This window comes from Ursus maritimus, unplaced genomic scaffold, assembly GCF_017311325.1.
Source record: "Ursus maritimus isolate PB19 unplaced genomic scaffold, ASM1731132v1 scaffold_2, whole genome shotgun sequence".
Classification (NCBI taxonomy): domain Eukaryota; kingdom Metazoa; phylum Chordata; class Mammalia; order Carnivora; family Ursidae; genus Ursus; species Ursus maritimus.
The window spans coordinates 74,641,520-74,668,764 of NW_024424452.1; the positions used below are offsets into that span (position 1 = coordinate 74,641,520).

General features: G+C 39.8%; 1 protein-coding gene across 1 annotated transcript; it reads left to right on the forward strand.

Annotated features, from left to right (window-relative positions):
* Nucleotides 1-133: 133 nt before the first annotated feature.
* METTL11B (methyltransferase like 11B) lies at nucleotides 134-19,521 on the forward strand. The gene is made up of 4 exons (XM_008695982.2): nucleotides 134-287; nucleotides 12,590-12,765; nucleotides 18,235-18,484; nucleotides 19,250-19,521. The coding sequence occupies exons 1-4, from the start codon at nucleotides 134-136 to the stop codon at nucleotides 19,519-19,521; spliced, it is 852 nt and encodes a 283-aa protein (XP_008694204.1).
* The last annotated feature ends 7,724 nt before the right edge of the window (nucleotides 19,522-27,245 follow it).

Here is a 27,245-nt window from a genome sequence, read left to right on the forward strand (position 1 = left end):
TCTCCTGATATAGATGGACTGGAGCTGGTTTAAAATGACAGTCTCAAGTTCGTGTAGGAAGGGAAGGTTAAGTCAAAGAAACAGCCAGGCAAGCTTCCTTTCTCTGTAGGAATAATTCTCATCCCCCTTCACCATGGCCCACTTGGGAGCCCATTTTGCCTTTAGATCCCGCTGGCAGAAGACCGACGATGAACTCTGTCGACATAGCATGTCCTTTATCCTTCACAAAGCCATTCGCAATGACTTCTTTCAGAGCTATCTCTACCTGCTGGAAAAAATTCCCCTGGGTAAGTGAGTCAGAGCTACTAGATAAGGGACAAGAAAGAGGGACTGTGTGAAGTCGTGGGACCTCTGCAAGAGAAGTTAGAACAAGGACATTTTTCAGATAAAAAGAACCCACAACGAACGTGAGGCGGCTTAAATGTCTCGATGGCATTCTTTCTTGCAGGGTGCAAAGATCAGGTGTGCCTGGCAAGTCAGGCCTCTGTTTTGGGATTCCCATGCACCCTCAGGCACTGTGATTTGCTTCCCTGGGTGTTGGTTTGCCCAAGAACCAGGATTACAGAAATGCATTTCCTGAGTTTTGAAGGACATTTTTAATATTTGCCAAAATTGAGAGGGGGTCAAACGAGGTAACTCAAAGATGAGACTGTTAATGTGGTAATATGTCAACTAAGAGTTTAAAAGAAAGACTAAATGATAATAGATCAAGGTGTCCTTGTTCTCTCTCTCTCTCTCTCTCTCTCTCTCTCTCTCTCTCTTTCTCTCTCTGTGTGTGTGCGTGCGTGCGTGTATGCATGAGCCCACACTCCACACGATCCTTTCTGGCTTTCCTGAGTCACAATGACAGAGAGCCGAAAAGGAGTAGATTTTAGTCTGGTCTTTGAATATAAAGAAAAAACCTGGGGCAGTGGTCTGTCTCCCTTTTCCCTATTTCCTCTAGTTTTCAGGGAATTAGACAATAGGGCAATAAAAAGCTTATCGGGTTTGTCTACACTACTTTCCTCAGCCTCTGTGAAAGGGGTTACTTCAAGGAACTCTTAACAGCACTGAAGAGGAAATAACTTGCGATTAAAGAATGAAGTGTCCCCCTTTGATTTATATTTTCCCCCAGTGAAAGCAGGACCAGTATGTATCAGCCCCAGTCTGTTTTCTTAAGGCTGTCTGAAAGCCCCATTGTGCACTTGATGTGGCCGGGGTTTCCAGACATCATAGCAGCTATGTAATTCTTTCTATTGCATTCAAGAAACTAGCTGCTAGCAGCCTACCAAATTTTCTTTTTATAAATCCATTTCTGAAGGGATCTTTAATTCTAGACATACAAATGCTTTCATCTCATACTTACGCGATGCTTCTTAAAAAATGTCCTTATTTGTGATTTTATTTGATCCTCGCAGCTCCCCTAGGGATGGATAGGATAAATATCGTTATTTTTCTCCTCCCGCCTTCACACCCTCACCCCCCCATCTTATTTTTTCAAATGGGGAAAAGAAAATTCAGCGATGAGATCTAGACAGATCTCATTTAGATATCAAACCAAGAACCCAAGACAAGGGCTCTTTCTAGTAGATCACACTGCCCATAAGTAATTCTTTTAGGATGTGTTGTGTCTCATTTGTATCCAAATGGAAAAAGTAGAGCAGTCCATTTGGAAGGTGAGAATGTTCTGGTTGCTCCACACACTAGCAGAGCACCGCTTTTCTAGAGACACTCTTGAGTCTTGTGTGCGCCATACCTCAATAACAGTAGCTTGGTGGCCTTAGTGACAGTAGACTGGAGAAAGATATCGATTACAATGACTAAGATACTCACTAAGGGGCAGATGGCTGCCAAATTTTAAAAATAATTACTAGAGAGAAAAAGGAACTCACCTCTGCAATCAGCTGAAGATGAATTAAAAAGAAAGAATAAAACAGTATCTTCTGAAAATCAGGTGAAAATTAATTGGGACAAAGAAACTATATTTGGTCTCAAACCTTTTTTTTAATCAGTAGACTGATTCTGATTGTACCAGTGTTTCTCCTCTGTGAATGTGCTGATGGTTTATCAATGGTTTTCAATCTTTAAAAAAATTATTAATAATAAACAAACATTTTGACAAAGTATTCCATGGAAGCCCAGCATAAAACAGGAAAAAGTGAACATCTTCTGCTTCAGGTTGGGGACAGGGTGTGTTCCCTGTTCTATCTTCCTAGCCTCACCAGTGGCTCCTGAGGCATTTCTATAGCACCCATCAGTTTCCATTAACACTGTTTGAAAACCCTTGGTCCATTTCTAAGCCAAACATGACCCAATTTTACTTAGTTGGTTTTCTATAAATAGGTACTGCTTATTTTCTCTGACTCTGATTCAGCTCAGGCATTAGCTTCCCCTGAGAGTAACAGAGGAAGCCCCATCCACAGTATCTCTTTGATTTTTAGCAAGTGGGGGCTATATTAGTCTGTATGGACTATGCTACCCTGTGATAACAAACTAGCCTTAACATCTCAATGGCTAAGCATATAAAACTTTATGTTTTTGCTGTATCATTTCAATGAGCATTATGGGGGAGGGAGGCTCTGTTCCACATAGGCATTCAGGGATCTAGGATGATAAAGGCTCCACTCTCTAAGGGCGCCTGGGTGGCTCAGTTGTTGAGCATCTGCCTTCGGCTCAGGGAGTGATCCCAGCGTTCTGGGATCGAGCCCCGCACCAGGCTCCTCCTATGGGAGTCTGCTTCCTCCTCTCCCACTCCCCCTGCTTGTGTTCCCTCTCTTGCTGGCTGTCTCTCTCTGTCAAATAAATAAATAAAATCTTAAAAAAAAAAAAACCTCCATTCTCTGGGACACTGCTAGTCATCATGATAAAGAAAGATAGGAGCTAAAGTTTTACCTACTAGCCCGTAAATATTTTGTCCCAGAAGGACATACATTACATCTGTTTAGAGACCATTGCCCAGAACCAGTTATGTGGCCCTGTCTAACTGCAAGGATGATGAGCAATGTGAGGGATTATATGTATATCTGATCACTAGTAAATGTTTCTGAGAGGGGGGAAAACATTGCTTTTTTAGAGATAGAAACACTGGACATTTCTGATCAATTCAATTTAGTGTAAGAGACATTTACGGAACTCTGTCGCTGTGCAAAGTGTTGTTCAGCATACTGGAGAAGATTCAAACACAGTCTCTGTTCTTCAGAATTTTATAAAATGGTAATGGAGGTAAATCAATAAATAGCTTTTTATTAATCCTTAAAAGGTTTAAATTAAGGTTACAGGAAAGGCAGCCTGTCGACCCTGTGAATACTCAGCTTTTTTGCAGTGTTTTCTTCTCATGGCAGAAGCTAAAGCATTTCCAGGGACTATAAGCTACTTGCAGGTGCAGAAAGGAACCAGCACATGGGTCTCATCTGTCAATATGACTTTTATCCAATCACAAGTCTTCCCCAAACCCTTGATTATCTTGCTTTCCCCTTGGGTTTTGCCCCTTGGAGATTATAAGGTCTATTTATGGAATGCATGTACCTAGATTAGTTCCCCGATTGGACTTTAGTTCCCATGACTCATTCATCCCGTCCTCTTCTATATCTGTAGAATTTAGCATTTATCAAGGTTACTGGCACAAAGAAAGAACTCAATACCTGTTCACAGCAGATTAAATGGCTCCTTAGTAATAATTAATTGCAGGTCACAAAGTCTTGAGTTCAAATTCTGACACTGCTACTGAGAGAGAAAGTCACCTGTGCAAGTTACTAAAGTCTCTGAGTATCATTTTCCTCAGGGCAATTGAAAGCAATTGCATATAGTAAATAGTCAATGCTCATAAGAATTAGTTTTTTCTTTTCCTTCCTCAGAGCCAGGCCTCTTTTAATGTCACCCTAGAACAGGCATTACCAAAGATGATAGGCTCAGTTCACTGTATGGGAGGTTTCAGGCAGCAGGGGATAGTAAACTTTTCAGTTTGAAATGAAAACTTAGCCAGTGGCTGCTCCACTTAAGGGTTTCGGAATTGGCTCCCCCTCCTTTTGATGATTTCAAAACTTCACAGAAATGAAAATAAAGCCCTGCCTTTGAAAGGGTAGGGAATGGCTACTGTAGGGTCTGCACAGAGAGTTTGTTGTTTGGGGTAATTATGGGAAGAACGGTGGCTAACCAGACTCTTTTGATTCCTTCTTTCCTGCCTTCCTCCTTCCAACTGCCTGCATTAAGTAGCCAGTCCCACACAGCACACTATGCAGGGATATTCAGTCATGGGGACATTTGCTGGAACATCCTTGGCTAGGTTCGGAAATTCGTGGGGAAGCAAGAGCATGCCTACTTCAAATCTCCAAGAAAGGCTTAGCTGTGCCACTGAATACAACACCTGTTCAGGAAGAAATGGGAGCAAGCGTGTTACTGTTCTCAGTGGTTTGCACATTATTATCTCAGTGACTCCTGACAGCATGCCTATTAGGTGGTACTGTTCTTCTCCCCACCCTATATCCAAGGGACTGATGCGCCGTGGAGTTAAGCAACCTGCTGACGGTTGCCTGGCTGGGGGTGGGGGAGCAGAGTTAGAACCCAGGCAGTCTGACTCCAGAGTCTACCATTTTTGAGCCTCAAAGTCATGCTGCCTCCCAGTGAAAATGGCAACTTGAGTTATGTAGGAAGCAATGTAAGTTTTACCATGTTTTTTTATTTGACAGGAACATAAACCTAGTCTATGAAGAGCATTGGCTTTGTACTAAGATAATCAACAAGATAGGCAGGCCAGTGAGTAGGTTCGTGTAATCTAGTTATACCAGCACAAGTGCACTTGGGGGCTTGGAGGGAATGATTTTTCCAAAGGTGGCTATTTGCGATCAAATAGGAAATAAATAGGAAAACCGTTGTATACATCTCCAGTTTGTATACAGCGCTCAAGGGGGCTTATCTAAGGCCCCGTGGAGATATTTCTACAAGTGAACCACTCAGTACTCCTTCTAGCATGATCCACAGTGTATTTCCGAGTACACAGAAGTCAATGGCTATTTGTTAATTGTATACTGAGTAAGAGTCTATTACTCCTGCACATTGTTAAAGGCTTGGTCTAACTTCACATTTAGAGTAGTGGCTCCAGAAGGGCCATATGCACCCCAATGTTCATAGCAGCAATGTCTACAATAGCTAAATCGTGGAAGGAGCCTAGATGCCCTTCAACAGATGACTGGATTAAGAAGCTGTGGTCCATGTGTACAATGGAATATTACTCAGCCATCAGAAAGAACGATTTCTCAACATTTGCAGCAACATGCACGGGACTGGAGGAGACTATGCTAAGTGAAATAAGTCAAGCAGAGAAAGACAATTATCATATGGTTTCACTGATATATGGAACATGAGAGATAAGAGGATTGGTGGGAGAGGGAGGGGAGGAATGAAGGGGGGGTTATCAGAAGGGGGGATGAACCATGAGAGACTGTGGACTCTGGGAAACAAACTGAGGGCTTCAGAGGGGAGAGGGGTGGGGGATTGGGATAGGCCAGTGATGGGTAGTAAGGAGGGCACATATTGCATGGTGCACTGGGTGTTATATGCAAGTAATGAATCATGGAACATTGCATCAAGAACTGGGGATATACTGTATGGTGACTAATATAACAAAATAAATATTATATATAAAAAAAGAATAGTGGCTCCACAGAGTTTAGCAGAATAGATGGGGTAGGATGTGGCTTCATTTCTATGTGATTTTAAGTTACCAAAGTTTTCTGAGTCTCTCATCACTCATCTGCAAAATGATGAATATAACCCCAGTTTCGTGTTATCATTATGAGGATTAAAAGAGATAATGTGAAGAGATGATATGAAAGTGCTTAATATAATGCCTGGTGCTTGGGAGGTACCCACCAGTTTTTAGTACCCACCCTTCACTTACCTCTTTCATTCTACAGGAATCAGTCTCTAAGGAGGAAATTGATAACAATGGTCACCTCTTCGCCATCACAATTAAAAGCCAGAGTGAATAAAAACACTTCCTGTAAGACACATGGGACTGCCAAATAAAACTCAGCATATAACCCCTGGGATTGTTTCAAATTGATTTTACCCCCATGGAGGAGTCATGGCTGCACAACTTATTGAACAGTGATACGTTGTTCAGACGTTTGCTGTTACCTTTGCAATGCAGATGCTGCAAGATTATTTTGCTTTAAAGAAGTGGAGAACAGATAGCTTCCTCTTTTATTTAGCAGACTTTCAGATACACACATGGCATGAGAGGGATGAGATATGGGTTTTGGATTTAAATAGACCTGGGTTTAAATTCCAGTTGTGTCCTTACTAGCTACTTGATCTTGGGTAATTTAGGTAACCTCTTGCTGTCTTGTGTTCTTCCATAGGTAATAACATCTATCTTACTTAGTCTCTTAGATATGGATGGTAAGCATAGGTAGTGCATACATCCATGTTTAATTAATGGCAGTTACTGTTTTTTTATTATATGGGTGTGCCTAATTAGATAGATATCCTATAAACTATACGAAAAATGTAACTTGTGTCATTTATGTCAGCTTTTCCCTCTAGCCACTCTCTACTTCATTGAAACTACATGCTATTCAAAGAACAAAAAACAAGATATTCATTTAGTCAGTGGATATTCAAAAGAGGCCTACTATGTGTTAAGCATAATGGTAAGTGCTGGAAATAGAGTGATAGAGACCCCCAGAGGATGCCACAGAGGTGCCCAGGACACATGGTGATGGCTGAATCAGGGCCTGACGCTTCTGATGCAAATCTCACCATGAGAAATCTGTCCCCACTATCTTGGCCTAACTTCTAGCTTTCTAAAATTTGACAGTAGGTGAGGTAGAAGGCTCAAGTAGGAATAGGGAGTTGGGAAGACGCTCAGCCAACTGGGTAGGGAATGTGACGTGGGGTGGTAGATCCTTGCCGAAGTGGGGAAAGTGTGTTGTCCCTCTGGCCCTCCCTTTGGTCACCTCATTTGTGTTCAAACCTGGTAAGAATTAGGAACCACTGAATTAGCCCTCAGCTGAAAAAGAAGCAGCCCCCTAATACTTTTAGGACAGGTAGTGCATTATTTTAGAGATCAAAAACACCAGACACCTAAAGCATTCAGAGGGCAAATCAAACCTAGAGGGCCCCTCGGGCAATCCTGGGACATGAGAATGACTAGTATGCTAGTATTCTGACACACCAGACCTTTGGATTCCACCAGAAACACTGATAAAATCTTACTTCCCACTGTTCCTGCTGGTGAAAAATAGAAATGAGTTCAGTTTTTTTAAGATTCTACATACAAGGTGTTTGTCTTTCCCTGTCTAACTTATATCACTTAGCATAATGCCCTCAGGGTCCATCTATGCTGTCACAAATGACAGGCTTTCCTTCTTTTTTATGGTTGAATAATATTCCATGGTACCTAGATACTTTCTCCCTTCCTTCCTTCCTTCCTTCCTTCCTTCCTTCCTTCCTTCCATTAATTCTTTAATGGCTAAATTGGGAAATCCTCATCTGCAAATCTCTTTTATGGAAGGTCTTACCCTTCATAAAGGCATCTCTTAATTGGGCGTTTTTTTTTTCATTTATAAATAAAAGGCTAACATGATCCAATATCTTATCTCAAATCATTTTAAACTAAATGTCTAAATTTAACCTACCTCTCCTCTCACATCAGTTTTCAGTTGACAAACAGTTTTAACTTCTGGAATAAAGTCTAAAATAACTATAACCAACCATTTATAAAAACAAAAAGGAAGAAAAAAGAAACAAAAAGACAAGAAGATACTCAGCAGACAAAAGCGCTTAGCTATTAAAATTTTCCTTAGAGAGTTCAGAAGATCCAAATAATTCTTCCGGGCAAATCAACTTGTATTCTACTTTCCTTTTTGTAACAAGTAAACCATTGCAAGGGTCTTGGGAATTCAGCCCATAATGTAGGTCAAGAAATAAGTACCATATTATATCAAGAACGAATAGAAGTATATCAAGAACTCTGTCTTAGACTACTGCAAATTTCAGAGAGGCATTGCAATCCTACAAGAATGAGCTGCTAGATGTATTTCTATAATAAAAAGGCACAGGCTGATGACTGATTACCTTATCTGAGTCAACTTGCACCATTGCACGAGCTATCAAGAGAGGAGAACCTGGGGCTGGCCATGAGAACCTGGGGCTGGCCATGACACCTCATATATCGTTTTAGTGAAATGCTCCTGTCAATTAGGTGAAAATGAGAACTCAAGCCCATAACCATAAAAACCTACCTATTGAGTCTGACCCCTGCTGGGCTTGGCATCCACTTGTGGTCTAAATGTTGCTGGCATAATGGTCCATTCCCATTTCCAGATTAAGGGTTTTAATAGACTTCACCAACTAGTTGACTTAAGCAGGTGATGATGAGAGTGCCTGCTTTGCTGCTTTGGTTGGATCCAGGAGAGTACTAGCCTGTGGCTTGCTTATGATCGCAGGCAGCATGCAACTTGGGGAAGATGCTATGAGCTATGGTTTCATGCCTGGTTTTCTGAGACATACAGAAGAATTTGGAGCACTCATGTTACTGAGATGGTTATGCTTGATCTTTGTCATCCTGTAGAATTTATTGAGCCACTTGCTGTTTGCACAACACTTTACTAAGTGCTAGGGAAAGGAGATTGGTGTAGGGTAGTGGTTCCCAATGTTTTGAACCTGAGGACTCTCCTTTTAATGTATTTTCTCAGTCAGTTGTTAATATGTGTATAAAATGGCAAAAAAGCATGAATATATTCAATACTTTTTAAAGATTTGTATTTTAAAAAATCTATAACAGTTAATATATATGGAGCTACGGTATATAATATTGTTAGCTTCTAGAAATGTACGTTGGAACTGATTCTTGTCTCTCTTTCAGCAAACTCATGACCATTCAAGGGTCCAAAAATTGGCTCCAATGTCTTTGAGTTGGAAAATACCAGTGTAACTCCATAGATGGAATGTATTACAATGAAACATTAAGTGGTGTTTGTTGGATTTTTAGCTTTTAGAATCGAAATTTGGGACTATGTAATTGTTATTCAATTAAGAGCCAAGAAGCGCTTTATTTCAATTTCACGACCTTGGTGTTACCAGAAGAAAAATGATTCTAGTTAAGGTTAAATAGATTCTCTTTTCTCATACTCTTTCTATGGAAAATTATGTTTATTTTGAATTGCTTTATATACTGATCATAACATTTTTATACTGTTATATATTTTGCTTGGAACTTTCACCTATCTTTTATTTGTGATGGTTGCGATAAAAAATATGTCTTCTTGAGAATATCATTAATGTCTCTTAGATTCTTACTCTATTGTTCAGGATCTAATTCATTCTATTTCTGGATGAACTTATGTTTCTGAAGCCTATAGTTTCTGTTGTAATAAAGACTGATTTCTTTCTAGATATGATATGTATCTGTCATTTTGGGATTTCTTTTCATTGGATTCCTGGGTTAATTTCATTGTCTTTTGACACATATCTTCTCTTGATTTTAACCCTTACTGGGCTGGAATATAGCTTCAAGAAACTTCTGAAGAATGAATCCATGGTAGGTAAATATTCTTTCTGGGCATTAAGTTTTAGGTTCAAAATAATTTTCTGCCAGAATATCGATAGCATTGCTTCTTTGTTTTCTAGTTTTTAATTTTTTTCTTAAAGATTTTATTTTTAAGGACTCTCTACACCCAATATGGAGCTCGAGCTCACAATCCCCAGATCAAGAGTCACATGCTCAACTGACTGAGCCGGCCAGGTGCCCCTGTTTTCTAATGTTTCTAATGAAATCTGTGTTATAAGCCTGATTCTAGTCCTTTGAATGTAGTCACCAGATAAAATATAAAACTCTAGATAAATGTGAATTTAAAATGATCAACGAATAATTTTTTGTATAAGTATGCCCCATGCAATATACAACATTTCAAGCTTACATATACTAAGAAATTTTTATTGTTTATAGGAAATTCAAAACTAATTGTTTGACTCATATTTTTATTTGCTAAATCTGGCAACCCTCCTTGAAGATCAACCACCTTTTTCCTTGTAAATAATTAAGGATCTTCTACTTCTATGATTCTTACTCTTTGTGTTTTGAAACTTCCTAAGGATTTGTGTAAATGTGGCTTTTGTTTAATTTATTATTATTATTATTATTATTAATTAAATCCATGCTGCTCAGTAGTTGTTGGACTCTACAATCACTTACAGCTCTGGGGAATTTTCTTTTATTATTGCTTTAATAATTTTCTTCCTTCCATTTCTCTGTTATTGAGAATCCTAACTGGCTTGATATTTGGGCCTCCTGAATTAAGTCTTTATAGCTCTAATCTATTTACCTCAGTTTTTCATATCTATCTCTTTTTTTATGTTCTGACAAATTTATTCAATGTTCTATTTCAAAGTTTTTGGTCATCAAAACTTTAATCTCTAAGAATTCTTTGCTACTCTTTAAATTATCACTTTCTTGGTATCTTTTTTTTTGATTTATGGATGCACCAGTTCTCATATCTCTCCAAGGATATATTTTTTTCTATTCAGTTTTGGTTTACATCCTCATCCATTTCCTGAATTATTTCTATTTCCTTTGGGGTAATTTCTAATTGTTTATCTCTATCTTTTCTTTCAGACTGCTGTTTTACCCCCATGAGTTTGGAAATCATTTTTTATCTGTGGTTAGAGATAAAGGACAGGTTCAATGATTCTAGGTAATGGAGAAGGTTTCCTCTGTTAAGTATGTCTCCTGTGAATAGAAAGGATGACAAGGAGCTGTACATGTGCAGGTAGATCTTACCAGACTCTGATCTGTGTGAGCAGATGAGATGCTTGGAGTCATCTGTATGCTAAAATGAGTAGTATTCCAGGATCCTAACATTAACTGCTTTAGGTCCCCTTAGGCAATTATTAATTTCTTTTTAAGAGAAGACACTCCCCCACCCAGGATTATAGCTGTGCTACGTGTTGCTTTTGGGAGGGTGCATTTGTCCTCTCACTGGTTGGCTTGTAGAGAGATTTTTGATTAATTCTTATTTCCTTTTGCATCTACCCAAGGCTGCAAAAGTTTTTAGCTTTGTTCCATCAGCTTTTTGTCTTCCAGACATTTGTTGAAATCACAAATCCATCAGTGGCCCCCCTCTCATTTTCTTCACTGTTATGTATTGAGTTTACTAAAACAATTTGGGAGGAATATGGGGAAGGAGGGAAGACAAATGCATGTATTCAGCCTACAGTCTTGAACCAGAAATTCCTTCCTTTCATCCACTTTTATCATTTCCACCTGAATGTCCTCTAATGAAAATATTTTATATCTGAAGAGGTGCATTTTCATCTACAAAAAAACCACATACATCCACGTTTACTCTTCAGAAATCGGAACATATGTTTTTCTAAAAATAAATGTCTTAAAATAATACCTCATATGGTTTCTTAAAAATGAAGTGACATAGTATATGTGAATGTGCCTAGCATACTACCTGGTACAGAATAATGGCTCAATAAATGTTTTAATCTTTTTTTATTATTTTATTTTCAGAAGAAAGAGCTCAAGCACATCTTCTGTAATGTTGGTACAAAGAGATAGTTCAGTATGAGTTGCTTGAAAAAACAATGAAAACAGTGTGGAGATTCCTCAAAAAGTTAAAAACAGAGCTACACTATGACCCAGCAATTGCACTACTGGGTATTTACCCCAAAGATACAGATGTAGTGAAAAGAGGGCCATATGCACCCCAATGTTCATAGCAGAATTGTCCCCAATATCCAAACTGTGGAAGGAGCTGAGATGCCCTTCAACAGATGAATGGATAAAGAAGATGTGGTCCATATATACAATGGAATATCACTCAGCCATCAGAAAAGATGATTACCCAACATTTGCATCAATGTGGATGGAGCTGGAGGAGATTATACTAAGTGAAATAAGTCAAGCAGAGAGAGACAATTGTCATACGGTTTCACTTATTTGTGGAACATAAGGAATAGCAGGGATGAACTTTGGGAAACAAACTGAGGGTTTTAGAGGGGCGGGGGTGGGGGAATGGGCTAGCCCGGGGATAGATATTAAGGAGGGCAATTATTGCATGGAGTGCTGGGTGTTATATGCAAACAATGAATCATGGAACACTACATTAAAAACTAATGATGTACTGTATGGTGACTAACATAACATAATAAAAAATTTAAAAAAAGAAAAAGAAAAAGGGGTGAAAAAAATAGCTACCCTGAATGTACCTTGTGATTAGAAGTAAGGATTAATGATTAAATTCTCATAAAACATTTGGAGCTCAAAGATAAAACTCACCATGAAACTTGTAACATTCTTCATTCTATTATAGTAAAAACTGTTAAGCTTTTAAAAAATACAGTAATAAGCTGAAGTTTCATTAAACTATAGGGCTAGTAAGTCATGAAAATGCCACTACATGGAATACCTGAAGATCAGAGGGGTTAAGAAGTTTTCCTAAGGTTACATAGTGAGTCACTGAACCAGAACTGAAACCCAGATCTTCTGACTATACCTTTCCTCTACAGCACAAATTCACAGGCTTCTAAGAGCAATTCAGTGTATGATAAGAGTGAATTTGTTCTGTCATGTAAATATTAATAAATAATATTTCATTTGCAGTGAAATTGTACGCTTTAACAAGTCAAGTCATCAATGGTGAGATGCAGTTCTATGCCAGAGCGAAACTTTTCTACCAAGAAGTACCTGCTACAGAAGAGGGTATGATGGGAAATTTCATTGAACTGTCCAACCCAGATATCCAGGCTTCTCGGGAATTTCTTAGGAAATTTGTTGGGGTGAGTTATCCAACTGAAGCTTGATAAGGAAGCAAAGTCTTTGCAAACATTGCGCTCACATGCTTCTGTGTTGTCATTTAAGTCATATTAAAGCCATATAGCAGAGAAAGACAATTATCATATGGTTTCACTCAGTTATGGAACATAAGAAATAGGAAGATCAGTAGGAGAAGGATGCAAATAATGAATCATGGAACATTGCATCAAAAACTGGGGATGTACTGTATGGTGACTAATACAACAAAATAAAAATTATTAAAAATATAAAAAAAATAATAAAGCCATATAGCTCAGCCAAGAGTTTAGCCTGAAAGCCTGTTTTAAGATGTTCAGAAAGGACAGGTCTCATCAAACTCCTTGGCATTTCACCATCCTAGTACCAGCTAATCTCTCATGCTTCAGGAGAAGGTGAACTAGTAGTGCTAATATTATAATATGGGGATTAAGAAGACATCTCTTTTTAGTATTACAGATGAAATAGTTGACACCCAAATGATTGATGAGAGATGCCATTTGGGATCTTGGGGCGATTTATTGATTTCCTGTACTACAAATTCAATACAGTAAGGAAATGCATGCTTATGTTTGGTTTTAAAGTGATAAGTACAGTAGAATCTCTTCATATTATATAATGCATAGTGCAGACTTTGCCTTGAAAGAATGTGGTCTGTTTGTAGCTCTGGTCTCTGGTGAAACTGTTTGCTTACTTCCCTGTCATATGGAGACCGACTGTAGAGCGTAGTGCCCCAAATCTCGGGCTTCAGAGTCACTAGGCTCTTCTATTTAGTGTAAAGCAACCTTGGAATTGGAATTGTTTCTTAAGTGCTCTAAGTCTCAGTTTTCTCACCTGTGACTAGGGCATAACCACAAAACCTACCTCACAGGATAGTGTGAAGATCAAATGAGATAATATGTATCAAGTGCTTGCTTTGTTGTGCATAATTATCACCCAATAAATCTAATTTATTTCTACTACTAATAATAACAGGCTTTCATGAAATGCATTCATTACAGTTTAAGGAACTTCATTGAGTTGTTAGAATAAACTTACCAGAGCTGCTGACACAATAAAACTGCTGTTGGTCCTACTGTAGACATAAAGTCCTAACTGGCAAACAGGTTCCATCCCAATTCATTCTCAAGTCATCTCTTGGAAATGTGGAGCCCATTTTATTCTGATAAGAACACTGGGTGTTATATAAGACTGATGAACCCCAGGCCTGTACCTCTGAAACCAATAATACATTATATGTTAATTAATTGAATTTAAACTAAAAAAATGTAAAAAAAAAAAAAAGAACATTATAAATATTGTAAGTTTTTGGGTTAGGTTGTCAACCTCCTTAGAAGCAGACTATTAAGAATACCCCTAGTGTTGAGGTGAGACTCACTTTACCTCCAACCTCCCCGGAGCACCAAGTACCTGAGCAGAGAGAATTGGATCAGGAAGGAGCACTTCCCGGGGCCGATGTGCGTGAGGCCGGAGCTGATGGCCATGGCTGTTTACAGGTCATGGCAACCTGGAGTATTTCTAATCAGTATTGCTGACTGAGTTCATGGAGTGGTTTTTCTGAGATAGTCACTCTGCTAAGCGCTTTAAAAGTACTGTCTTGATTGTGTTTCACAAGAGTTCTAGAAGGTAAGTACTATTATTATCCTGGTTTTTTACAGTTGTGGAAACTGAGGTTTGGAGATGTTAAATAAGTTGTCAAGGTGATGCAGCTGGTGAGAGACGGAGCTGGGACTTAAGCCCAACCGGGTCTTCTGACACCAAACTCTCTACTCTTAACCACAACATATTTTTCCATTTGTCTCATGAAGCAGAAAAATCCTTGCTTGTGTGTGTGTGTGTGTGTGTGTGTGTGTACCACAGACCTCAATCCTCCTCCAGCCTGGCCGAAAGCAATCCCTCCTGCTTGCCTCGTGGTGAGGCCTACTTTGATCCCAGTGCCTTTCAGAAGCTTAGTTAGTAATCCAGCTGTCTTGTCACTCCATGTGGAATGCCAAGCTGACCACAGGGATGCTGGTCAGACAGAGCCCGTACACACGCCCACGGACTTGGGAAAGGAAACAGTCTTGTGCTTGCGTATTTATGTTGGAAAAGAGCAGCCTGCTCTTTTCAAACAAATATAAGGAGTCCTTCTTAGTAGACAAGGCTCATTGTGAAACTGTGACCTCTAACTAAGTACAAACAGTCTTTTTAAAGAAATGATATTTTGGTACTTTGACCTTAATAATCTGCTAAATTAGTATCCAGGTCAAGATACAAGGAGTTAGGGAATATGAGTATCTGACATGATTTATCCTTATGTCAACTGGGAAAAGGCAGATTGTTTAATTTAAAGTTTTGCTTTCCTTTCACCACTTAGTGACACAGAACAGTGGGAAAAGGTGTTTAAACTTGTTACAAATATGTTTATTTTAGCAAATAAACAAATGATACCAAGATGATGTCAATGTTGTGGCCGATAACTTTCCTCAGTTTTAGCTTTCCAGTGGGGGAAAGCAGCAATTTATAAAAAGTAATCAGTATTTGATGGTATTTATCTTTTGACCTCTCACAGAGATTGGATGACTAAAAACTCTGGGTCTGACTTGTTCTATTTCATGGTTTTTATACAGTGGAATTTAACACTTTCTTTTTAGTTTTAAACTCCACTGGATGAACTTAAAATGATGTTCTTCAAAACAAAATAAAGAGGCAGAATCAAAACTAAAATGAAATTCCTAAAAGCATATTTTACTGTTTTATATGAATCCATACGTAGGAAGACAGCATCATAAGTGACAATGGAAATAACAGAACCTCTTGTTTTGAAATCATTCATGATATGTAGGTCCAGTCACATTCCTGGAAAGACACCAGGGTTTTAATAGGGGCAGCCATGGCGTCCAAGAGGCAGGAGGTGTATCTGAGGTCTGTCTTTAAACTCCTTCCCAGAAGAGTCGTGTGTGAATGAGAGAGAAATTTGGTGCCAGGATAGGGGAAGCAGTGTCAGTACGTGTAGTGGAAAAGAATAAAGAGAACTAAGCAATAGTGGTGAGAGACTGGCAGTACACAGAACTAGGGTCAAAGATACCTTAATGTATTTGTAAATAACCATTGTTTCAGAAGTAACTACAGTCAAATATCACACATTTAAATTGGAGAAAAATACAAATCAGAGGGTGAGAATTTTCAAGGGAATTCTATTTCAAACAGTTCACCTCTCTGAACCTCAGTTTCTTTGTCTAAAAAAGTAGGGAAATTAGACATGAATGCTTTAAAAAATCTCTGGAGTTTTGTTGAGATCCTTCAAGGTCTTATTGGGAGAATGATAGGGAGGGTGAGTGGGTGAGGCCCTGCCTCCCTTTAACCAGAGCAGCTTCAGGTTTATTTAGTTCATTGAGATAAAGGAGGTCAGCTATTTTCATCTAAACTCCTCTGGCACAAGTCTCAGAGCCCTCTTTGCTTTATCATTCTGTGGTTCTAATTCTAAGACCACTTGCTACAAAATGTGACCAACATGACCTATAGAGACTTTAAGGCCAAGCAATGATAAGAAAAATTTGTAGTTATAATCTCTAATTGAGGATATAAATTTCTACTAACATCATTTTCGGTAGCTTCAAAGAATTTTCCTATACTTTCCCCATCTTGTTTATGTTATGGATTTACTTAAAAGCTGTTTTCTTTATGGTGTTCACAACATAAACCTTTAGCCTAGACCTTTTTTATTTTTCCAAATTAGTTCACATTTTAATATCTGAATGAGGGAGGTGCCATGGTGTAAGTAGGCAAACCAATGGCACATGTACCACCACTTCCCCTTCCCGTACTCAAGGCAGACATCACTAGTCAATCACAGAACTCTTTCCTTCATTGAGTCTCAATGAAGCCTTAGGATTTTTTCAACATAGCATTAGACACATCCTACCAGGGGAATCAGAGTTGGCACTTGAGGTGACAACCGTAAGGTAGAACTGGCTTTGCAGTCACACAGTTCCCTGTTCAAGTCCTAATTCAGCCATTAGTTGTGTGGTATTAGAAATGTAAGTTTCCTCAGCCTCAAAGTGGGGGATAATCATTATTTTGTGGAATTGTTTTCATTATTATAGTTATTACAGATGCAAAGAACTTCTATGTATAAGCACTTGATAAGTCATGGTTATTATGATTCCATTTGAAAAGAGGCTACAATTGCTTCACTTTTTGTTTTTCATTGTGCTTTTATTGCTGTAAAGAAGGCCTTTTGGGTGGACTAGAAAGCAGCATTTCTGATGTTTCCTTCTGCTCAAACTTCACCTCTTGATCCTTAGCTAAATGTTTTTTTTAAAATCCTTAGTTCCTGTGAAAACAAGAGTAGGCTTTCTTCTTCAGATCTTGATTGGCAACATAAGTACCTTATTACTGTAATTTCTAGCACAAAACATATTTAGCAGTCATCCCAACTATGACCAAGTAATCTAGACAAGATAATATAGAGACCAAGAAACACATATCTCAAAGTTTCAGCTGGTATATACACGTGTATATGTATCTGTTACCTTAGAGAAGTAAGTTTGAGAAAGTTTTCATTGGCTGATTTCCCCCTGCACCACTTATCCATCCTTCACCTCCAGTTAATTTAGTGTATAGACCTACATTATAAAAATAATTTCAGGGGGAATTTGTGCCCAGTAAATCATGTAGTTTCTCTTACAAAGGCAGAAAACAATTTCTAGCATGAAAAGAGACAAGGAGACTTTGCTGCAAACACCTTCTATCCATGTGACTGTGCTGTGTTTGAAGTAAAATTCTGGCCTGAAAGGCTCTCTCACTGCTTCGCCATGCCCTTCCTTTCCCTTCCTTTCCCTTCCTTTCCCTTCCTTTCCCTTCCTTTCCCTTCCTTTCCCTTCCTTTCCCTTCCTTTCCCTTCCCTTCCCTTCCCTTCCCTTCCCTTCTCTTCCCTTCTCCCTTCTCTTCCCTTTCCCCTTCTCTCTCCCCTCCTCCCCTCTTCTTTTTCCTTCCTTCCTTCTTTCCTTCCTTCCTTCCTTTTTTTTTTTTAAACATAGCAATAAGCTACCCTGCAGGTCCGTTTAGCTGTGGACTTGACCCAAATTTGCAGTTAATACAATTCTACTTTTAAAGGGCTTTCAGTGGCCCATTTCTTCGAGAAAATTGCCAAATTTTTAAACCTAAGATATTATATTCCAAAATCTTACTTTGAAATTCTTTTGAAGACCTATATTTGGATAAAAGAAAGAAAGTGAAAACTAGCAATGTTGGATATTTTTTGAAAAAAGTAACTGGATGTTCTAGAACTTGATCGTGGTAGCGGGTACATGCCTGTGTACTTTGTCCAAACTCACTGAATGATACATTTAAAATAGTGCATTTTATTACATGAAACTGACCAAAATTAAGTTGGTTTAAAGAGGTTATTGGAGTGTCCCAGGCTCAGGGTCAGTGTTTGTATTTGAAGTATTCCACAAGGTACCTTTCTGCAGGGCCCCGGGAGAGCTGGGACAGACTGCGCCTTGGATTGCGGCTCTGGGATAGGAAGGGTCAGCAAGCATGTCTTGTTGCCGGTTTTCAACAGCGTGGAACTGGTGGACATGATGGAATCCTTTCTTCTCGAAGCCCAGAACTACCTGCAGCTCAGTGGGGACAAGGTAGAAAGCTACCACTGCTACAACCTGCAGGAATTTACACCCCCACTGGGCAGATATGATGTCATCTGGATTCAGTGGGTCTCTGGTTAGTCCTGCATGGCCTAACATCTGCCTTTCTCTCCTTTCCAGATACAGAAGACAATACCTGGGGGTAATTTGAGGATTTGTGGAGAAGGAGCAAAGACGTAAAGGGAGATAAAGTTGTAGTTGTGCTTAGAGCAGTTAGCTAGACTTAAGCATCATAGAAACCCCCAAAGCTCTGGTCCTCCCAATCTTTGCCCTAAGATCCTCAGCTACAAGCCTGAAAATTCCCATCCTTAAGGATGGAGCACCTTTGTACCAATCTAACTCTAAGAAGAAAACCAAATACTTGAAAAACTTTAAAAAGTGGGGTCAAAAAAAGTTTATCCCCATTTATTGGCAAAACCAGACTTTCTTGGATTTAAATTCCCAGGTAATGAGATAGCAATGAATTAGATTTTGGTCTAAGTGAGTGTGTGTATCTAGGAGACACAGAGGAGTGATGACAAAATTGTGTTGTCCGGGGACAATGGCAGGGACTCATGGGATAAGCAATAGTTTATTTTGTGCCTGTGAGGTAGCTAGACCAGCTAACAGAATACCTATTTTATAGATGGTATATAGAACCTTCTCAGAGAGGATGCCTCTCTTCTTACCTAAATTCTCAAAGCTTCCTGCAACTAGAACAATTCAGGCTATTAAATAATTCATGAATGCGTGAACAAATGGTCTCTTGATTCTTAGCCTTGTGGTCTTTCCTACCTTCCTGTTCTCTTCCCTCCTATCCACCATTTCATCCTGTTCCCCATCTACTTGGCCTCACCTGTAGGATACCTGACCGATAAAGACCTTCTTGCATTTCTTTCCCGGTGCCGAGCTGGCCTGAAAGAAAATGGTGTCATCGTCCTGAAGGACAACGTGGCTCGGGAGGGCTGTATCTTCGATCTCTCTGACAGCAGTGTGACTCGGGACATGGACATCCTTCGGAGCCTCATTAAGAAGAGTGGGCTGGTGGTGCTGGGCCAGGAGAAGCAGGACGGTTTTCCAGAGCAGTGCGTCCCGGTGTGGATGTTTGCACTGCACAGTGATGGACACTCCTGACTGGCAGTGGGAATGCATGGCTGGACTGCACAGGTTGCTTTGGGACAGAGGTGCTCTCCTCATAATTCATGGCATGATGGAGAGAAGGGACGCAATGCACATCTGTAAATGATTGATGTAGTATGTACAAGTTTCCACTAATTTTATAAGGACATGCACACACTCGATGGATTTTCCAGAAGGTAAATAGAGTGAAACATCAGGAAAAATGTTTTAAGAACCACTTGCATACACCCAAACTGTACAAGTGTACACAAGAACAGAAAAAGGATCAGTGTTCACAAATTCTAAACTGCGCTGGTCCATGAAGATTTACATTACGGAGTATCCTGGGATGGGGGGTCAAGTCTAGACCCCCTTTCTCTGCCCTCATTCCAGATACATTCTATTTCCTTCCTCTTTGCGACTACTCACCCTACTTAAGAAGGCACCAGTCACAATAAGCTTATGAAAACAAATCCATTGCTTACTTTGTCTTTAGCTTTTCTCCTCCCAGAAGAAGTGTATGTGGTTTCACTTTCTATTGTGGGTCAATTTCACCACCCAGTGATGTAATATGGATGGAATTTGATAACCGAAGTCTACATTTCAGTGATGAGGAAGTGTCTCCTTTCAGGAGAAAATGTTGTACGTTGAAATTTCAGCTGTGAACGTGTAAGTAAATGTCCTTGATAATCTGATTTTAGCCATTGGCCTCCAACACCGCTGGCTTTACTGCAGCCGCTCCTGTTGTTTTCATTGACATGAATGTACACTGGAAAGAGAAAGGAAATGATAAACCTGAAGACTAAGCTAACTGGATTAATTTAAGGCATTGGTTTAGTTAAAAATAATCTAGGGGCGCCTGAGTGGTGCAGTTGGTTAAGCATCCTACTCTTGATTTTGGCTCAGGTCATGATCTCAGGGTTGTGAGATTGGGTCCCGCATCAGGTTCTGTGCTAGGCATAGGATCTTCTCTCTCTCTCCCTCTACCCCTCCCCACCTTAAAAAAAATCTGAAATCATTCAAACAAAAAAATGTAGTTTAATTTTTATTAACAGAATGTTTAAATATAACTGCTTTAAGGCATTCCACTATCTTCATGTTGAAAATATACATATTTGTATATTGACATATATTTGTATCTTAGTATATACTGAGTCTTGTATGAGATGCAAAATATCAGTTTAAATAAAGAAGGTCTACTGCATGGATATGCTATAACCATAAAAATCATACTTGTAAGTCATAGCTCTAACTTAGAAGGAAAATAATCATTATGAAACCTTTATTACCTTGTTATAGGATTACCGTGGTAGTTTTATTTATGTCCTGGAAAATTAAGTTACTTACTTTGCCTCTGGCACCTTCTATCTGTCGTGTTCCTCACCATACTCTTGGGTAACATAACAGAATGTGAGTTGGAACCATTAGAGAACAAGCCAAAGACCAGAACTAAATCAGATGGCGAGCCATTGCTAAACAGACTGAGTATGGCAAAAACAGGGGCATTCATGTTTTAATCCCCTGTGCCTTGGAGCAAATTAGCCAAATCATTTTTTAAGGTCATTCCAGAAATTCTCTATTTCTTTTATACCAGCACCCATAATTCTCTTATCTCTTGACTTTCTGTTTTGCCAATATTCAAATGCTAGTTGACAAATTATCAATTTTCTCTGCTTCTGGGTTCTTGAGCTTTGGAGGAAATAACATGGTTGTCCTAGAAATATGTTAACTCAGGGGAGTCTTGGTGGTTGACCAGCAGTCCCTTTATGTTCCTAAGTCAAGTCACTTTGTAATTCTCCTCAGACAGTTTTCAGATCTTTACTGCTTTACATAATTTCCCAACTCCATATCCATCCTTAACTTAATTGAGAAAGTAGAAGTTGGGGAGTACATTGCATTAACATTCCCTCTCTATACAGCTAATAACCAGTGCAAGGTAAAGGGAAGTGCGGCTGGAGAAGAGAGGTCATTAGAGCCAGATCATGCTGTCTAAAGGGTCATGCCAAGGTTTGTACGTGTTATTCAAATAACAAGGGAAATTTCTGGAGGATTTAAGTAAGGGATTGATTTTCCTAGTCCTGGGAGTGGATGTGTAGATCGTGGAGAAGGAAGACATTTAGAGTAAGACCTACTCCAGGCATCTTCAATCTAATTCAGCAAGCTAAACACACTGCTGATGTTCACCGATACATCTGTGTCGTGGTGCAAGTGACAGTCTATGTTAGTCCCCCAATTCTGTCCATAGTCCACCTACCTTGGAATCATATGGAAAGCTTTTATAAAATAGAGATTGGCAGGCCCTGTCCCCATTAGAACCTGGTACTGTGAGGTGGGCTCAGATATAATCTGTATTTTTTATAAGGTCTCAAACTGATTCTGATAATTAGTTTTGTTTGAGAATACTTATGGGAAAAGAGGTCTGGAGCTGGGCTATTCAGAGCCACAGAAAGATAAGGTAGGGAAGGGGAGAATATGGGCCTGTTTCAGGGAAATAACTAGATAGTGAAATCCATTCTCCACACTGATGCCAGTCTTTCTGAAATATAAATCTGACCATGTCATGTATAAAATTTCAATGATTCCCCATCATTGATGGGGTGAATTCCCATCTCCTTAGAATGACGTATAAAATCGTTTGTGATCTAGCCTTGCTTTTCCTCTGCAGCCTCAGATTTTCCACATCCCCTGCTGCTGTCCTTAACTACTTTAGTTCCCTAAAGGAGCTATGATTTACAGCTCATGGCAGTTACAGATATCACTTCCTTAGCATAGACCATCTCTCATTCTTTTTTGTCCTGCCCAGACTGCTTAGATGTTGCTGACTCTAGGAAAGCTTCCCACAGCCCATAGGTGCTGGGTTAGGTGCCCTCGCTCTGTGCAACTTTCATACCCTGTGCTTAACATATCACAGCCCCCATCATGTGGCATTGTAATTAAGGCTACTTGATATTTCCTCTGTTAAATTCCGAGCTCTTTAATGGAGCATTCAGGGCTAGAGTCTCAGTCATAGGCATAGGCCCTAGTGTAGCAGAAACTCCAGCTTTTGTTGGAAGTATAAAAGGAGATATTACAATTAGAAAGACTCAGGAGCTAAGTTTCTGGCATCAAACATGAATCAGAGCAAAGCAGCAGGTAAAAAACAAGGGTTTCCGCAGTTGCATGAGCACTGGGATGTGCGAGACTGGTCAAAACAGTGATCGAACAATTCAAGCTCACAAGAACCAGGAAATGCACAGAAACAAGAAGGCAGTGAGTTCAGAGATCAAGCATCTGGGAAGAGATTGTAGCAAGGAAATTAGGTTCTGAGTGAAATGCTGCCTAATTAGGAAATCTTTTCTTCTAATAGGAGCCAACCCAAGGGCATGGCCAACCCAATCCCATAGTTTCATCAGGTGAGAGGGTAAATTTCATAAGAGAGATTTATTAGAATTTTGGGTAGGTCATAACAAAGCAACTCCTAATCCTCTCCCATTTCCTGCTAGGCAACAAATCCAAAGAAACTAAGTTAAAGATGAAGTTAATCCTTCTGTGAATGTTGAATATAAGTAGAAAGTGCTCACCTGTACTTCACAGATGAATTGACTGCAAACATGCCTGCAATTCTAGTGAACTTTGGAGGACCCCTTGGTTTATGTAGTGATTCCCGAATGGGTGCAATCTTCACCTATCTCCTCTTCTGAGAGCCTGAGCCACCACTCCTAAGCACCAGCATGGGAGCGTGTCAAGTCTTCAGGGGTCAGCAATTTTATAGATTCGGGACCATCATAAAAATATAAAACAAAATGAATCAGGTCATCCATGTGAAAGATGATCTGCTTTGTATTATGGACACATTTTGGCCCGATCCTGGTTTTTTTTCTCTCTACCATTTCCTGAAACTGGCCTGTTTTGAGTGATGTACTGGGGAGAAGACCTGTGTCAGATATATTCGGTTGCCTGTCATGAATAATTAAAACCACTTGTGTTATGCTTTTCTTAGTTCCAGCTGACTCTTTGATGCTTTGGTGTCCGTGCCAGAAAACTACCTCTTATAATCATCAGAGGCCAGTGTTTTTGTAGAGGTCACTGCAAGCTAATTAAGCAAATATGTGAAAAATAGTTTTAAATTATCTCAATTAGTTGAGTGTGTGTATAGATACATCTAGAGTGGGGGTTGAAGACAGACTTTTAAAATAATAATTGACTTGCAGAGTTAGGGATTCGGTGACAGAGAACTATGCATATACAGGACCTTTGTAGGTTCATTAAGTTGGCATGGTCTGACCTTTTGCTACATGACAGGCAAATAAACATATAGAAAAAGTCCAAGAAGATCATGGCTCTGTAATGGGAAAGACAGAGAGACATAAATAGTAATGAACCAGGATAAAAAGGACTTCAAGAGAAGTATGGACAAAGAATTAAAGTAATATAGAGACCAGAATGACCCATCACATCTCTGGGATTTGAGAGATGCCACATGGAATCCATTTCTCCAACATTTTTTGAATGCCTCCTATGTGTCATCCAGGGCTCGAGGGTCTCAGGATATACCAGGGAATCAAATTCAAAGACCCCTGGCCTTGTGGAGTTTGTATTCTAGGAGAGTTGGGGATGCAGTAAATATAAATGAGTAAATTATTTGTTATGTTAGACAGTGGTAAGTTTTGGAGAGAAAAAGGGAAAAATAGAGAAGAGTAAGGGGGATTGAGAGTCATGAAGGAAGTCTGTAATTTCAAATAGTGGCCAGCATTGGCTTCCTTGATGAGGTGACATTTGAGGAAAGAAGTGAAGAGGGAAAGTACATTGGCCATGTGGATGTCTGGGGGAAGAGGGGACAGGCAATGCAAATGTCCTAAATCTTGAGTATGCTTGGCCTACTTGGGGACCAGTGAGGAGGTCAGTGCAGCTTAGCAGGGCTGATGAAAGAAAGAGTGCAATGAGATATGAGATTTAGGGATATGGCTGTGGCCAGGTCATGTAGGGTCTTGAAGATTATGGAACGGGTTTTTACTCTGATCCAGAAGAGGAACCATTGCAGAGTTTTGAGCAGATAAGTGACATGATCTTTTCTTGACTTGAGAAAAGATAACAGTGGATGGAAACAAGGAGACCAGGCAATCAGGAATTAGTAAACTGTGACTTGTGGTCCAAATTCAGTTTGTTGCTTTTGCATAAATAAACTTTTATTGGAACACAGTTGTGCCCATTCGCATTATAACAGCAGAGATGAGTAGTTGCCACAATGACTGTATGACCTGTCAAGCAGAAAATATTTACTATATGGCCCTTTTCAAAAACAGTGTGCTGATCCCTAAATGAGAGCGATAGCACTGACAGTAGTGAGAGGTGTTTGGAGTCTAGATATATCTGAAATGAAAGCCAAGTGGGTTTGCTGAGTGGTATGTGTGGGAATGTAATAAAGAGAGAAGCCAAAGATGAGTCTAAAACTTTTGACCTGAACCACCAGAAGAACATAGTTGCTATCATTTGAGGTATGGAAAGTGGGTGGTGACCCAGTTTTCATGGTGAGAGACCAGGAATCAGAAGAGCTTAAACCCAACATTTCTGAGTTTTCAGATGACACCAAATGAAGATGTTGAGAAGCTGAGTGAATATGCAAGTCTCCCATTCAGGAGAGAAGTCTGGGCTGGAGGTGGAAAATCAGCATAGAGATGGTATTCAGTGTTGTGATTCAGGGTGAGTTTACCAGAATGAGTAAGAAGAGAGAAGAGAACAAAGGGTGAGCCCTAAAGATGTCAACATTAAGAGCTTGGGAAGAAGGGGAAAAGCAGCAAGGGAGACTAAGGAGTGACCACTGAAGTAAACCAAGAGTGGGGTGTTCTGGAAGCCATGTGAAGAAAAGATATCGAGGGCAGAGGGACTGATTGTATCCAGTCTTTCTAATAAGTCAAGTAAGAGGAAAACTGAGGACAAACAGTTTCGGTAGAGCAGGCAGGAACAAAAACTGGATTGCAGTAGTTATAAGTGACTATGGGAGGAAAGGAATTATAGAGAATGGATATAGACAACTTGTTCAAGGGGTTTTGCTAGAAATTCATAAACAAGGCAGTATCAGGCAAGGGAAGTAGGGCAAGTGAAGGTAAGCGAAGGGTTTTGGTTTTGTTTTTAAGATGGGAGAAATAAATTGTGTGTTTGTCATTGATGGGAAAGATTTGGTAGGGAGGGAGAAACGTGGTTTAGGAAAGGAAATGGGAGAATTGTTAAAGCAATGTCATTGAGAAACTAAGAAAGATGGGATCTAGTTTGCAAGTGGGGAGATTGACTTTCGATAGACTCACAGTTAAATCCCTTCCAGTTGCAGGTGGGAAGTAAGTAAGGAGGTGAGAGGGAATATCAAGAAGGTTAGAGATAGTGAAAAGATCGATCAGTGAGTTGAGATCTTGGTGAAGTTGGAATTGGGTCACTAGAGGAAATGAAGGGATAGATGGATGCTATGGTCAGAGAATGGAACGAATTAAATTGAAATTATGAAGGGATTATTGGTAATGAGAAGATCTAGGGTTATGAACATATAAATGAGGGAGTCTGGAGACCCAGATCATTGGAAGAGAGGAGTTCAAGAAATGAAGAGACTAGAGTGTTGGACTGAATCATCTACTGTGTATATGGCAGTCATCCAGGAATGGAGACATTAGCAGGATTGGAGACAGTGAAAGTGAACCAGGAAGTAAAACCAGTGAGAAACAAAGGGGTGGAATATATCCTAGGGGCTGGTTGGTGACATCACAATGAAGGATAACGGGCAAGATGATTTAATTATATGAGATTCAATCCTGAGAATGTGTAGGGAAGAGAGAGGGGGAGGAGAATGATTTGGAAATAGCAATGAGGAGCATGGAGGGTACCTATCTCATATTTGATTTAAATTTTAGGGGATCCTGGGTGGCTCAGTCAGTTAAGCGTCTTCCTTCAGCTCAGGTCATGTTGCTGGAATCCCAGGATTGAGCCCAGTGTCAAGCTTCCTGCTCAGCAGGGAGTCTACTTCTCCCTCTCCCTCTGCTCCTCCCCCCACCCCTGCTCATGCTCTCTCTTTCTCTCTCGCTCTCTCTCTCTCTCGCTCACTCACTCTCTCTCTCAAATAAATAAAATCTTTAAAAAAATAAATTTTGTACAAGATTCCAAGGATAAGAGGTTGTTCTTAATGTGAAGAGGCTGAGAAAGAATATTTTAGACATAGTGAAATGGCTGGGCATTTAATAGCATGTACCAAGACACAGAATTTAAGAAATGGTAAGTATGTGAATCTGTCCGGGGCATCCCACTGGACCACAGAGGCTATAATGCAGAAACGCTGGGGTAGGAGAGAGTGTGATGGAAGAAAATGAAATTGCTAAAATGTGTAGGTTGGGGCACACTGTGATAGGTCTTATACATTCAGATTTTCCTATTAGGTGAAGGGGCTGCCTAAGGTTTGTAGTCAGGGCACTAATAAGGTTTTTTTCACAATGTAGCAAGTAGCTGGGGACAGAGAAGCTGACAGCTACAGTGACAGTCAAAACTATAGACCAAAGGGCCTGACCTTAGGCAGTGCCCCTAGGAGCAGAGGAAATGCAGGAAAAGTGACATCTGCAGGAGTTGGCAACTGATTGGGTGTGGTCAGTGAGAGAAAGAAAGGAATCAAGGAAGACTGGAAGATTTTCAACTCCAGTCACTGGGAGGAATATGTTAACTTTGATAGTTTAGGGAATAAATGAGAACAACCAAAATACCCTGGCAGAGACCCACCTTTTATTAGG